This window comes from Elephantulus edwardii, unplaced genomic scaffold (assembly GCF_000299155.1).
Source record: "Elephantulus edwardii isolate Elephantulus edwardi_28Jun2011 unplaced genomic scaffold, EleEdw1.0 scaffold00193, whole genome shotgun sequence".
Lineage (NCBI taxonomy): Eukaryota > Metazoa > Chordata > Mammalia > Macroscelidea > Macroscelididae > Elephantulus > Elephantulus edwardii.
In genome coordinates, this window is record NW_006399943.1 from 5,692,278 (window position 1) to 5,706,763 (window position 14,486).

General features: G+C 52.3%; 1 protein-coding gene across 2 annotated transcripts in view; it reads left to right on the top strand.

Moving 5' to 3' along the window:
* MYT1 (myelin transcription factor 1) overlaps positions 1–14,486 on the top strand; it is a 47,508-nt gene that overhangs the window by 19,355 nt on the left and 13,667 nt on the right. For both annotated transcript variants that reach the window (XM_006896911.1, XM_006896912.1), the window contains exons 4-12: positions 1,824–1,886; positions 2,833–3,080; positions 4,602–5,426; positions 6,567–6,701; positions 7,153–7,243; positions 8,029–8,142; positions 10,189–10,403; positions 12,452–12,576; positions 13,479–13,748. In XM_006896911.1, coding sequence (XP_006896973.1) covers positions 1,824–1,886; positions 2,833–3,080; positions 4,602–5,426; positions 6,567–6,701; positions 7,153–7,243; positions 8,029–8,142; positions 10,189–10,403; positions 12,452–12,576; positions 13,479–13,748 — 2,086 coding nt within the window. The remainder of the gene's footprint in view (positions 1–1,823; positions 1,887–2,832; positions 3,081–4,601; positions 5,427–6,566; positions 6,702–7,152; positions 7,244–8,028; positions 8,143–10,188; positions 10,404–12,451; positions 12,577–13,478; positions 13,749–14,486) is intronic.

Sequence of the window (14,486 nt, forward strand, 5' to 3'; positions counted from 1 at the left end):
AGACATTGTTTTTCACATAAGATCCTTCCCATTTCCTCCACCTCCCGACCAGTTGAATTGTGAAACCCTATGATTAACATCACCCCTTCCCCCCATCCCCGCCTGTACTCACCCCTCTGCTTCCACCTTCCCCCCTTGGATCCTCATACTCATTCTGCAAAAATGGTTTTATACCGTATTTGTCCTTGTGGGACTGAGTTAGTTCACTCAGCATAATTCTCTCCAGTCACTCCCAAGTTAGGTTGTAATTTAGAAGATCATTGTTCCTGCATCCAGCATCCTAATTTACTCTCCCTGCCATATTGCTGCTTCACCAGTAGACCAGATTCTCTGCTCCAGAGCACACAGCTGTGCTCCAGAAGAGTTGTCTTCAGTTTTTACCTATGTTGGGAATTCTTTATTGCTCCAAGCAACTATAATTGGGCTAAACAATTGTTTAGTTTAATAGCTTTGCAGGAGAATTTTGGTTCAGGATTAGACATGATTTCTGGGGCACTAGTTTTGAGGGCCATCCAGTCTCAATGAACCCAGTAAATCTAGTTTCTGAATGAGTTTGAGGTCCTATCCTGTGATCATCCTCTTTTGATCAAGATTCATCAGTTGGATCCTTGACCCAAATTCTCAGTAGCTGGTAGTGGGGCACCATTCCTGATTTTCAGTCTTGTGGGAATGGATATAGTAGTTTATGGAGGCAACTAGACCTGCAGTTCACTTTTTTCTATTTCTAGGTCCTCTCCCTCTTCTGTTCCAGGTAAATAGAGCTCAAACTCCTGTCTTCTTAGCACAGTGGGTGCAGCATTAGGACCGCCATGGTGCCCCCACTCCAAGGATGTCTCTTGACTACCATAAGAGCCCTCTCTTCCCCCCTCCCAGTGGCTGTGGTTGAGCTTTTGCACAGATGGGGCTGGTTATGGCTGAGAGGTCAATGAGTGTGGCTGGCAGGGCCGTCACTTGTGGTTGCACTATGCGGATGAAGGGGAGAGGTGCTGGCTTCATATCCTCCCTCTGTTTGGTGCTCCAAGAGTGGTGAATTCTCTGGAATGTGTTTTAGGATAGATCCAGCAGACGCTAGGCTCATGATGCCAGTCATATCACAAGAGGCTGGACTAGTGTCTCCTTCCCACTTGAAGTCTAGTAGCCCGCAATGGGGATCCTGTAGCCAGGGCTTGCTCATTAGTCTGTTTGTAGTTAATGACACACCCCTTGAAGTTCCTGCTAGCTGGACCCCTGTCCCACAGGCTCTTGCAGCTGTCCTGCTTACAGCTCAAGAGTGACTCTGGCCCCATTCTACAACATGATCAAGTCCTGTACCAGAGCACTTGACTCCTATCTGACCTGATTATATTGGGAATGGGTGGTATGAAGGATGGGGATGCTCCCAGACTCTCTCTCACTCCCAATCACCTACCAGTGCACTGAGTTCAGTGGTCCTTGGAGCCTTGGCCAGCCATGCATGTCTGCCAGGTGTTCTTCCAGGTGAAAGGCTGTTTGGGTTGAAATGTTATCAACAAGGAGGAACTGTGAGTATTCTGTGAAGGTCTGCCACCGGGTGCCTCAGACACCTCTGCATGTACCTCTTGTTCATAATGGTTCCAGGTGATGGGAAGACCAGTCCCGGGAAAGAAGATCTGGTGACATGCTGGACACAGATCTGTAGTTAAACATGTGAAACCTTGGTGAGCATCTGCTCACCAACTGGTGAATATGTTATTTGTTTTGTACATGCAGACGGTAGCTCTGCAATCAAGCTGAGGGTTGGGGTGCTCTTCTTTGCTCTCCCCACAGCAGCCACACTCAAGTGACTTCCCTTTTTCCTCTTGCAGCTGCCCTACCCCAGGTTGCACAGGCTCGGGACATGTTCGAGGAAAGTACTCCAGGCATCGGAGGTGAGATCCTGGGATGAGGCTTGGTGGGTGTGAGCAGTGTTCTGGGGCCCCTGGGGATTTGAGACCCCTACTCTCCTTGTGGTCACAGGGTCAGGCTGGGATGTACCTTGCTAGTTGTGGACAAAGCACAGTGGGAGGGGTTCACAGTCATTTGGAATACATGTTTGGAGCATGTTTTGGAGTGCAAGTTGGGGACACATGTTTGGGGGTGCCTGGTTGCACGCTTAGGGTACATATTGTGAAGTAAATGTTGGGGGAATGTGTTTGGGGTCAATGTTTGGGTGCATGTTTCAAGGTACATGTGGAGGCATATGTTTTGGGTGCATGCTGAATTGTAAATTGGGGAATGGTGCAAGTTTGGACAAATGCACGTTTTTTGTGGTTTTTTCCCCTCGGTCCTCAGTGTGTGTTTGGGCATGTGTTTGGAGTGCATGTTGGGATATGTGTCTTGGACTACTTGTTGGGGTGGGACACATGTTTGGGGGTACAAGTTGGGGCATATATTTGGGGTCCATGTTGTGCTGCGTATTTTTGGAGTACTTGCTGGAGCAGGCCACATGTTTTGGAGTGCCTGCTTAGGAAGCATGCTTGGGGGTGCATATTAGGAGGTAAAAGTTGAAGTGCATGGTTGGGATATGTGAGCTGTGGCAGTTTTATTGTCATTTCTGGGGTCTGGCCTGACTGGACTTTGGGTGCCATTAGTGCAGGATCAGGTTTGGGTCTAGAAGTGGAGGTGGGGAGCCCTGGGGTTGTAGGAGAGGCTCTCCAGGTGCAGTGGTTCCACAACCCAGAGTGCACTGCAATGGTGAGGGGGTGTGTGAGGGTGGCACTCAGATGGGGCAGGGTTAGGGGGTTATGGAGGAACAAGGAAGAGGTGGGGCCTGCTGACAGTGTGGGCCTGAGGCTTAAGTGCAGCAAGAGGCTCAAGTCTGCTCTCACTCCTCAGCCTTCAGAGCTGCCCCCTGGCCAAGAAACGGAGGCTGGGGCCTGCCGAAGCTGAGCACCTGGTGGTCAAGCGGAAGCCTCAGCCCTTGAAGCTGGCTCTGGATGAGGGCTATGGCGTGGACAGTGACAGCAGCGAGGACACCGAGGTGAAGGATGCCTCTGTCTCAGACGAGTCGGAAGGAACTCTGGAGGGGGACGAGGCTAAGCTGTCCGGGCAGGAGGGGACGTCGCACCCTGAGCCAGCTGAAGGTGCTTTGTATTCCCTCCCAGAAGAAAGGGCGCTCAGTGCAGCCGGCCAGCCGCTGTGAGGGGGGAGTGTGGCCACTGAGAGCCTGAGAACAAGGGTTGCTTGTCCAGACATGGGAGCCTTTCTGGGAGAGGGGCTGTCCAGGGTGTATACCCCATGCCTGTGTGTATCTGTGTGCATGTCTATATGTGCCTGTGTGTCTACTTGTATGTGTCTCTGTGTGATGTTCCAAGTGTCTGTATCCATGTATGTGTGTCCATGTATCTCTGTGTATATGTATGTGCCTGTGTATCTGTTTAGATACTTAAATGTGTCTATACGCATATATCTGTGCATGTGTCTGCACATATATCTTTGTATGTGCCCATGTGCGTGTCTGTATGTGTCTGGGTGTGCTTGTCTGTGTATTGATTTACATGTAATGGGGTGTGTACGTATGTTTGTGTGTCTATGCATGTCTATGTGTGTGTGTGTGTGTCTGTCTGTCTGTCTGCCAGCTTGTGGCTCTGTGTTCATAGCTGTGAGTTTATGTGTCTCTCTACATATCTGTGTATGCATCTGCAACTGTCTGTAGGTCGCAGGGTGTGTGTACGTGTAGAGCTGTGTCTCTGCCTGCCTGTTTCTCTGCTTGTCTATCTGTGCATGTATCTCTGTGTTTCTATGTTTCACCTTTTGTGAATCTTTGTGTATTTGTGTACACATGTCTCTGTGTGTGGACATCTACCCGTATGTCTGTGCATGCCTATGTGGTGTTGTCAGTCTGCACAGAGGTGTAGCCCAGTTAGGCCAGTTCTGGGACTGGAGACTGTGTGAAACTTGGTGCTTCTTGACCACAAGAGCGTGAGGCAGGTCAGGGGTGTGCTTGATGCTGAAGGGCTAACAGAGCAGATGCTAAGTGCTTCATGAAATGTAAGGTCTTCTGAAAGTGGGAGCAGGAAGAGTTGGGAGAGGAAGGAGAGAAGCAGAGAAGCATCTTGCATGCATTCCTTTCTGTGAGTTTCTGAGGAGTCTGACTCTGCTGGGCGCATCAGCTCTTGGCAGTGCTGGTTTGAGGATACCCTAATACTGGAGAATGGAAAGTGTCTATAGACAAGCCCCCTTTCCCCTTCCCCAGCTGGATGTCCTTGATGGCTGGCCTGAGGCCCTTATCTAGAGCCATTGACACACATATACAAACATTCAGTGCTTAAATGTAGCCCCTTAAGAAAAATCCTACAATTTTGTGACTTTGGTTTGCATTTTCCTGGGCAGGGATGGATGGGTGGGAGGTGGCTCCACTTTATAAGATGGCAGTGAGACTGACATGAGAAAGCACTAGGAGGAGTGGGAAAGGCCTAAGTGAAAAACACCAGTCAGCTCTCAGCTTTGAAAATTGTGAATCCAGGTAGAGGTTGAGTGTGATGGGCAAGAGGACCTCAGTATTGAGGGCTCCAGGCCCCCAGTCTTTGGAGTCATGCTAAGGGGAGTGGGACTGGAGGTTCTCAAGGGCCCTACTGTCCACAACGATGGTCCTGATCTTGCAGGAAAGAGTCCGACCACCTTGCACTTCAGAGCAAGCCCCGAGGGCAGCCCCACTGTCCCCTCTAAGAGCAGCTACAGCAGCTACCAGGAGATCATCGCCACATCTCTTCTCAACCTGGGCCAGATTGCCAAGGAGACCCTGGCTGCAGAGGACCTGGGGGTCAAGCCAAGTACTGCCATCATGCATCTGGTCCAGGAGGATGCTGGGGAAGGGGCCACAAGTGACGAGTGTGAGAAAGACATTTTCATCCAGCCTGAGGATGCAGAGGAAGTCGTGGAATCCACAGGGGAGCAGCCGAGGGAGTCGGGCCCCACATCCCTGGAGAGTGTGGTCAGTGAGGAGTCCAGCCAGTGTAAAGATGCCCTGGGTCCTGGGGACAAGGAAGGGAATGAGGAGGAGGAGGAAGAGGAGGAGGAGGAGGAGGAGGAAGATGAGGAGGAGGAAGAGGAAGATGAGGAGGAGGAGGAGGAGGAAGAGGAGGATGAGGAGGAGGTGGGGATCCCTGACGTCATCTGCCAGGATGCCTCCAATGCCTCCACCCAGAAGGCCCCTGAACACCTGCGGCCTGAGCCAGAGTACTCAGTTGTTGTGGAGGTGCGTTCTGAGGATGACAGGGATGAAGACGCACACTCTCAAAAGTCTGCTGTCACAGACGAGTCAGAGATGTATGACATGATGACCCGAGGGAACCTGGGCCTCCTGGAGCAAGCTATCGCTCTGAAAGCTGAACAGGTGCGAGTGGCCCGGGGACCAGCGGAGCAGGGCCCAGGCGAGGGACAGGTGGGGAAGCCCCTGGATGCTGTGCGGAAGAGCTACTACAGCAAAGGTAGAGTCCACACCCACCCCCTCCCATCCCTGCAGGAAACTGTTCCTCTCCCACGGGTCTCAGCTGCCCATCACTAGCCTGGCCTTTGGGTGGAAGTGGACTGTGGAATCCCTATACTCCTTCCCATCTTGGCATGTGGGCTGAGGTCAGGAAGGAGCAGATGAAATGACCCAAGGCCTCATGAGGGTACAGCCCACTCTGGAGCCAGGGACAAGGGCACAAGAGACAGAGGTGGGAGACAGAACACACCTGGGCTACTGAGAGAGACATGGATGTGTGCGTGATGGAGACAAGGGGCACTCAGAGTGGCAGGTGGACAGAGACTGGAGGGACAGAGGCTTTGGGAACTTTTGCATAGCTAAGACCAGTTCAGGGATGGTTATTTGAGGGCACACAGATAGGGACAGGATTCCAGCTAAGGTGGACCTAAAGATGTTGAGAAGTGCCAGTTCAGACTGAGCCAGGTGAGGGGCAGGCTTTTTCAGGTGGCAGCTCTGGAGTGTCATTTGGGGCACAAAGAACTCCACAGATAAGGCACATGTCAATGGGATATGGTGCTGATTAGAGACACATATACAAGGTGACAACCCTAGGGTCAGATACAGGCTATGGGAAGGCACTATGGAACACAAAAAGGGGTGTCTTTCTTCCAGGGTTGGACTTTGAGGGCCTAGTGGAATAAATTTGGTCTGTGAGATGGGAGACAGAGATACACGGTGACGCAGGCAGGTGAGCTAGGAGCCCCAGGAGGAGCCGATCAGGGAAGCACAGGAAAAGGTGACGTGTGAGCTCAGCAGCTGATGTAGCTTGTGTCCAGGCTGTCCTCCAAGTGTGGAGGCCTGGCTTGAGTGGGCCTGAGCTGGAGACTCTCAAAGGTTGATAGCCGATGCCATTGACCTCAGGGGTGGATGAGTAAGGAGGGGCTCATGGCTAGGTGAGTCCCAGCTTCTCTTTCCCATGCAGACTGTGGAACAGCTTTTTGAGGGCCCTCTCATTGCCCAGCGTCTAGACCCTCAAGCCCCCCATGTTCTATGTCCTTCTCTTGACAGCCAAGGCAGGAACCACGAACCACCACTCTGGCCACTCTGGCCACTCTGGCCTGGCTCTGGCGGTCCACTCATGGCTTCTTATGCATTTTAGATTCTTCAAGAACTGAGAAGCGAGAGATCAAGTGCCCGACTCCAGGCTGTGATGGCACGGGCCATGTCACTGGCTTGTACCCACACCATCGCAGCCTGTCTGGCTGCCCCCACAAAGACAGGATCCCCCCGGAGAGTGAGTATCTGCCTTGGAGCACAGCTGTCGTGGTTCCCGCCTGGGGAGGGGCCAGTTCTGTGTTCTGCCTTTGGCTCGGCGCTATCCAGATTATCTCCGTCCGCTTGTCCGATGGCTCAGCTCCATCCTGAGTCCTCTGAGGAGCCTAGCCATAGTTCCTGGAGACCTCACAGAAGCAGGACTGTTCTTTGGCATAGATGGTGGAGAAAACAGGCTGCCATCAGTTGAGGAGGCAGAAGGACAGAGCCTGTGCAGCAGCTGGGTGGCCTCTGGAAGGAGCATGAGGGGGATACTGCCCTAATGTTGCTATGAGGTCTTGAGGCTGGACACACAGATATGCCAGCTTTGTGCATGTATGGAACTTGTCCCCAGAGGCAGAGCTGGAAGCACTGTGGCAAGGGTCTGACCAGGCCCCTGTGCGTCCATGCTCCCCTCCTCTCTGCTCCCACAGTCCTGGCCATGCACGAGAATGTGCTGAAGTGCCCCACACCCGGCTGCACAGGACAGGGCCATGTGAACAGCAACCGCAACACTCACAGAAGGTACTTGGCTGGATCCAGAGGGCGGGGTGCAGCATGGCAGTAGTGGCGCATGGCAGGGGTCTTGTGTTCGAGGACTGTGGAGAAGCTGAGGGCTGGCAAAATTTTGTGGCTGGGATGCTTGGAAAACCCCATAGACTGTCTCTTGCCGATTAGGGACAGTGTGAATGGTGCTGGCAGGGACCTTGGGTGTCAGTTTGAGTTAGAGTTTCAGGGATGGAGTGCCCTCTCTGGTGCCTGTCTCCATGTCCAGGGAGGCCAGTCTCAGCCATGCTCAGTATTATGGTGGCCGCTGATGTGATGAGATGCTTCATTTGCACAGACAAGCTCCAGCCTTTGTCCCTGCATGACACTGAAGGGATACTTGAGGGAGAGTCTGTGGTGGCCTCATTTTCTGCATGCCAGACAAGGTTCTTCCTAACAGAAGCAGTTTCTCCCTGAGGGCTTGGGGTGGACTTTTCTGGGAAGTGAGCTCAAGGGGCCACAGCCAGTGAGGAGGGGCAGGAAGAGGAAGGACTGTCCATGCATGTGTTTGGAGGGCAGCCTATCTGAAGCCTTGGTGCCTTGTGTACATTTTTGCTGTGTGTCTTTGACTCTGGATTTTCTGAGACTGAGCAACTATTGCTTTGAGACCCAAGCTCAGAAACATCCTTGGCTGGGGGCCCTGTGTGTCCCCAGTGGGAGGAGTTGCACTGCAAGATGGCAGCACCCCTGTGCCCCCAGGTTCTGTGTCCTGATCCGCTCATTGGTACTGAGGGCTCAGGTGGTCGTCCTTGTCCTTCCTGCAGTTTGTCTGGATGCCCCATCGCGGCTGCTGAGAAGTTAGCCAAATCTCATGAGAAGCAACAGCCGCAGACAGGAGACCCTCCCAAGAGCAGCTCCAACTCTGATCGCATCCTCAGGTGAGAGATACAGCTGCAAAATGGAAGCCTTCTGTCCCTCAGTATTCCCGCTCTGCTGAGCTGGCAGCCACTGGGGCCAGGCTGAACCAGGAATAATTTGTGGATGTTAACTGTGTCCAAGAATGGAACCAAGGCCAGAGGCATAGGACATGTCCAAGTTCCTGTAGCCATCAGAGCATCCAGTCGGAGTCCTGCTCTCCACTGCCTTTTTTGCTGGCTACCCACTGCCCGTCCTCCCTGGGGTGGTCCATCCTGGTTTCTCTGTGGGAGGAGAACTGCTCCTCAAATGAGAATGAGAGGCCGGTCCTAGGCTGAAGGGAGCCAAACCCTGCCTATTGCTTACATGTGGGAATGACCACATGCTTTATGGCCAGGCTGCTGAGAACGATGGTCCACTCTTGCTGGCATGTATCTGGGGACACAATTCAACCACAACACCCACCCTCCTCCATGATCCCTCTCTGGTGTCCTCCTTCCTCCCCCCAGGTTCCTGCCCCTGTCACCCACCTTGTGGCTCTGTCCCTGTCCCCCTGCCCCTGTTTCTTTCATTTGTGTCTGACCAAGCCTGGACCAGTGACCTTGATCCCCTTTTTGCCATCTCTCTTTCTAGCAGGCCGCTCTGGAACCCTTGTCCTTGGACACTTGTCCTAGGACACTTGTCTCCACCTCTCTCACTCCTTTGTGTCACTTACTGTCCAGTGTGTATCTGATACTTCACTACTTTATTATAAATTTCAGTGAAACTGATGAGATGAGGAGGAGGAGGCCAAAGAGAGGGTGTCCAGTGGGCAGTGGGAGTGCTGGGGGACATTCTGGGGAGGGATAAGCTGGGGATGTTACAACAAGGGTGGGGGCATGGGGTGGGGCCCGGTAGGCAGGTGACAGGCTGGGACTGGGGCCTCAAGAGTGGGGTGCAGCAAGTGAGGGACCAGCTGGGGACCAGTCCATTAGAGTGAATCCTGGCAAGTGAGGGACAAATTGATGATGTCATAGTGGGAGCAATGGAGGGTCATGGCCTCTCAAGACTCCTTTGACTTTACTTCAGTTTGTTCACCTATAAAGTGAATGAATGATTCCCAGGCAGAAATTATATATGAGGGTTATGTAGGACAGAGACCTTGGCCTTTATCAAGGACCTGCGTAACCTCAATGGTGTGGCCACAGCACAAGCAGCTCTCCTTAGGCTCCAGTTGACTGTGCTCGGAATACTGGTGGCCTTGGGCTCTCCACTTTGACCCACTGGTCTCTCTTCTTCCCTCCACATCCTCCTGCATGTATGGAACACTTACAATGGATAACTCAGGAGTGAGAAATGGGGCTGGAGCCCTCATGGAGAGGGGTCTCCTTGACAGTCAGAGGTTAAAGATACCAGCTGGAGGAGATCCTCAGAATCCTTCACTTCCCTCCCTACACTCAGGTCATTGATCTACCTGTGCTGAACTGAGCTAGCGTCTATAGGGAAGCAAAACCAATAAAGTGTGTGTATGTGTGTGTGTGTGTGTGTGTAGATAGATAGGTAGGGAAAGAGAAAATAAAATGAGAGGTAGGTAGGTAGGTAGATCTATGGGAAGGGGGGAGAGAGGACAAGTTTGTTTCATGGAGATGGTGGAGGCCCAGGTCTGCCAGCTAGACTTCAGGAGAGAAGGTGGCACAGGAGGAGTCCACAGCTCAGGCTGCTGGCTTCAGAGGCTGACGAGTCTAGAGGCATGTTCTGAGTGACCTTAGAGACCAGGTTCCTGTTGGGCTCTTTCATGGCCTGACAGGAGTTGACAGTGGATATGGGTGAAGGGAGTTTCAGCCTCCTAGTTCCCCTCCTGTGCTCCCAGGGGAGGAGGTGCATGGTTGGGTACTCAACTACTCCTTTATCTCCCTTATTTGAACCTGGTCCACCACATTTTCCCCTGGGCATCTGAAGATGGCCGAGCGTCCCTGGGGGTGGGATTCTGACTAGTGGAGGGTCTCCCCAGCTCCCTATCCTCCTAGGACCTGAGAACATCCAAGGAACTCATCCTGTCTCATTTCTGTGGCTTCTGTCTCTACTTCCAGGCCCATGTGCTTCGTAAAGCAGCTTGAGGTACCCCCATACGGGAGCTATCGGCCCAGCGTGGCCCCCACCACACATAGAGCCAGCCTGGCCAAAGAGCTGGAGAAATTTTCCAAGGTGACCTTCGACTACGCAAGTTTTGACGCTCAGGTTTTTGGCAAACGCATGCTTGCCCCAAAGATTCAGACCAGCGAAACCTCACCCAAAGCCTTTAAATGTAAGTTGGGGTGAATCTTCCTCATTTCTCTTTCTGTATTGCTTCTGAGGGGTTGCTTCTGGAGGAACTGAGGGGTGGAGACATCTCCCAAGTCTTTTCCAGTCTGTCCTTGAGAGCTTTGGGATCTCTCCTGGGTCAGGGTTGCCACTGATGTCAGACTAGCCTCTCTGGAGCCAAGTCCCACAGACCTGCAGGTTCCTCCATGTGCCACTTCGGTGTTATTTGTCTCCTTACTGTTTGTAGGGAACAAAACCCTGTGTGTTTGTGGCCTGTCTGTCTAGAGATAACATTCATGTTGTTGATGGGAACACTCCGTGGGAGCTTCTTGGTGGGTCCCCTGACTGATCCCAGCCTAACTTCTCTCCACAGAGAGCTTGTGCTTCGAGTGGGGTGTCTGCTTCCAGCCCCAAGTTGAGGGTTCAAAGATCTCACAGGATGCATAGCAGCTTGCTGGTAACACACTAGTTGTGATATTAGCAGCAAATCTGCTTAAGTGCACCAACAAGGAGTATCCTTGTAACCCTTCCAGAACAATTCTCTATTTTGTCACTTGTGTCACTAGTTTGTGGCCTGGAGTTTGTCTGGAGCAGGAAGGCACCTGAGTGTACACATGATCAAGACAGGCATCTCCTAACAGAGTCTGCCAACTTCTACTTCCTTGTGAGCACCGTGGCACTGAGTCAGAAGTGATTCATATTATAGCTGATTATCCATTGAGTTTCAGAAGCTGTAGATTGCATGTGGAAAGAGATTTCCCCTGTGCAGGCTACTGTTGGATTCAAACTGTCAGAGAGGTGTGACCTTTGGGTCAGCACAACTTCCTGCAGATCAGGCCACCAGAGCCTGACTTAGGACCTCGTCAAAGTGCTAAAGAACAAGAATGTAAGTTTGAAGACTAAGGAACACCTGACTTCAGGCATAGTATTTTCAATATTTTGTATGCACTTGAAAATTGGACGATGAAAAAAGACCAAAGAATTGATGCCTTTGGGTGGTTAGGGGAGACTATTGGGTCACAAAAAGGAAAAAAAAATCTATCTTGGGAGCAGTGCAACCAGGGTGCTTCTCAGAAGAAAGGATAGTCATTCTGTTTTAGATACTAACATATTATCAGGAGGGATCAGTCTTTAGAAAAAGTAATCATACTTAGAGAAATAGAGAGGGTTGGACGTAGCGACTGCAACAATGAGTTTGAACAGAGAGGAGATGGCGAGGATGATGCAGGATCAGACAAGGTTCCAATTTGTTGTGTTTAGCGTTGCTATGAATCAGAGTTGACTGGGTGCCACTAACCATGACTTGACTGGGTACAAAGGAGACTTGGTGGCTCAATGTCACAATGCCCAACTGCTAACCTTAAGGTTGTTGTGTTTGTGCACCCTTGAGTCATAACTGACCTGTCAGTGGGTTTTCAGAGGCAGTAAATCTTATGGTAGGAGATTGCCTATCATTCTCCTGTGGAGCAGCTGATAGATTCCAATCATGTGCCTTTAAGTTGTCAGTGTGTCGCCTTACCACTAAGCCACCAGAGCTCCTTAAAGGTAAGTGGTTTAAATCTACAGGCAGCTTCTCCTGTAGATCACAGCCAGAAGACTCTGTCATATCTGGGCATATCAATGGCAACCAACAGCATTGCTGGGGACATCAGTGTCAACATGAACATGGTCTATCCCTTTGAGATGCTGCCTCACAATTTTCCTCCTTGGGTGATGCTTAGAGCAGGGTGCCTGACATGGAGTTCTCTGGTCCCTTAATCTGCACTCACATGCAGACTGTTTGAAATGCCAAATCTGCTGGGTCCCTTTGGAGCTGATGTCCTCAGAATGGACTCAGCTAGAATGGACCAAGGAGGTGCTGTCAGTGACCTGTGGGCTGTGTAAGGCCTGCCTACCCACAGCCTTGTAGTGTCTACACTTGCTGCTATCATAGCTCTTGCTGTGAACCATCTGGCCTGTTCTCTTGTGCAGCCATAGCTTTTACACAGGCCTCCTCTCCCAGGCACAGACCTTCTGGCAGCTATATGAAGAGCACCCCATCCTCTTTTGCAGGCTTCGACTACTCACATGACGCAGAAGCTGCCCACATGGCAGCCACAGCCATCTTGAACCTGTCCACTCGCTGCTGGGAGATGCCTGAGAACCTCAGCACAAAACCGCAGGACCTCCCTGGTAAGGTGGGTCTGCCGTGGGCCTGCGCAGCAGAGGGCCTGTGGAACTATAGAGAATCCCATACACTGTTTTCACACAGATCCTTGGGCACTGCCAGGGCTGGACTGGTGACTTCCCCTTCTTCCACTCTGGCTGGGGCCTTTCTGAGATTACTCTGTGTGCTGTTCATAAGGGTGAACAAGTGACTGTGCCCACACTGCTCTCCTGACTGAGTCCGATAGCTATGCATTCACCATGTCTCATGTATCTATCACTCAGTCAGGTGGTCATGCACTGGTGTCATGCCCCTAAGTTGTCCCTGACTGAGTTGGAAGACCATGCATTCACCATGGCCCGATGTGCCCATTGCTTTATCTGGTGGTCATGCAAATACCACGTCCCCTCCTGAGTTTGAGGACTCTATCCACACCATATCCCCAGAATCTGCTACTTCATCTGGGGACCATATATCCTGAGTCCTCACCCCTCCTACTGAGTCTAAGGGTCATGCTGTGTCTCCGCATCCCTGACTGAGTCTGGGGTCCACAAGTGCTGGATTCTCATGGCCCCAACTGAGTCCGAGGACCATGGATGGTGTACCCCCCAAGTCCCTGACTAAGTCTGGGGCTATGCATGTTGTATCCTCGTGTTTTTAACTGAGCCTGAGGCCCATGTGTCCCCCATGCTCCTGATCGAGTCTGTGGTTTGTATACATGCACAGTGGCTCAGTTCTCCAGTTTGATTGCTGAAGACCAATGGGAGTACTAACATCTCCTCTGTGTGACTTTTGGGGAATTGTTTCTCAGGCTACCCTCTTCTTGACTGGCTCCTGCCCAGGGAATGCTGCTGTCAGCTCCTGGGTGTGATGGAGTATGCACTGGGGAGGTGCATGCACTGAGGACCAACATGGTCCCCTCTGACACTGCAGCCCGCGGACATCGAGGTGGATGAAAATGGAACCCTGGACCTGAGCATGCACAAGCATCGCCGGAGGGATGGTCCTCCCCCTGGTGGCAGCAGCTGCAGTAGCAGCCCGAGAGTTAAGTCTCCTGATGTGGTCCCACGCCAGGGCAGTGCCAGCACCACCAGCAGCTCCATGACCTCGCCCCAGTCCAGCCAGGCCTCCCGCCAGGATGACTGGGATGGGCCTCTGGACTACACCAAACCCAGTCGCCAGCGTGAGGAGGAGGCTGAAGAGGTGAGTGTTGCTGAGCCCATGGCCACATTGTCGTTCAGGGCAGATGGGCACAGGAGGCTGCTCTAATCACAGCAGCATTTTGGTCCCCTGCAGAGCCTCTGAGAGAGTCTGGTTCTTGGGGTAGCTGGGATCTGAGGCAGCCTCTTGGCTCCCATTGTTCAGGGACAAGTATACTGACCTATGGCCCCAGACCACTTCTGTGTGAGCCAGTGTTGGAGCCAAGGTGAAGACGAGGCGTTCTCAGATCCCATGAGACCAGCGGACAAAGCTACTTGCAATAACTAGGCAGGCTCTGGACTTCTATGTCTGTGACCCAGGAGGCCAAGTAAGCGTGCCTGCCTCTGGCTGAGGAGGAGAGGCTGCAGCCCTGGCGGTGGGCAGTGAATTGACTGGACTCAGAGGTGCTGCTGGAGGCCTGGGCGGAGACTTTGCTGGGCACAACGGTTTATTCTTGTCACTGTGTCTGTTGCCTGTTGGGGTGCCAGCCCACAGAGGTGGGCCTGAGATAGAGCTGAGGGAGCTTGGTAGCCAAGATCAGAACAAGATACTGTGTGCCCAGAACAGTGGATCATATGGGCCCCACCACACTCCACCTCTGGCATGCTTCTCAATGCTCTCGAGTGGACTCTGGTCCTCAGGCTGACCTTGCCTGGTCTCATGATCTCCCACATTAGAGGGGGACCCACAGCCAGGCCCCCACCTTGGATCGATCCCATGTGGGATAGAGAAGCCTCACAA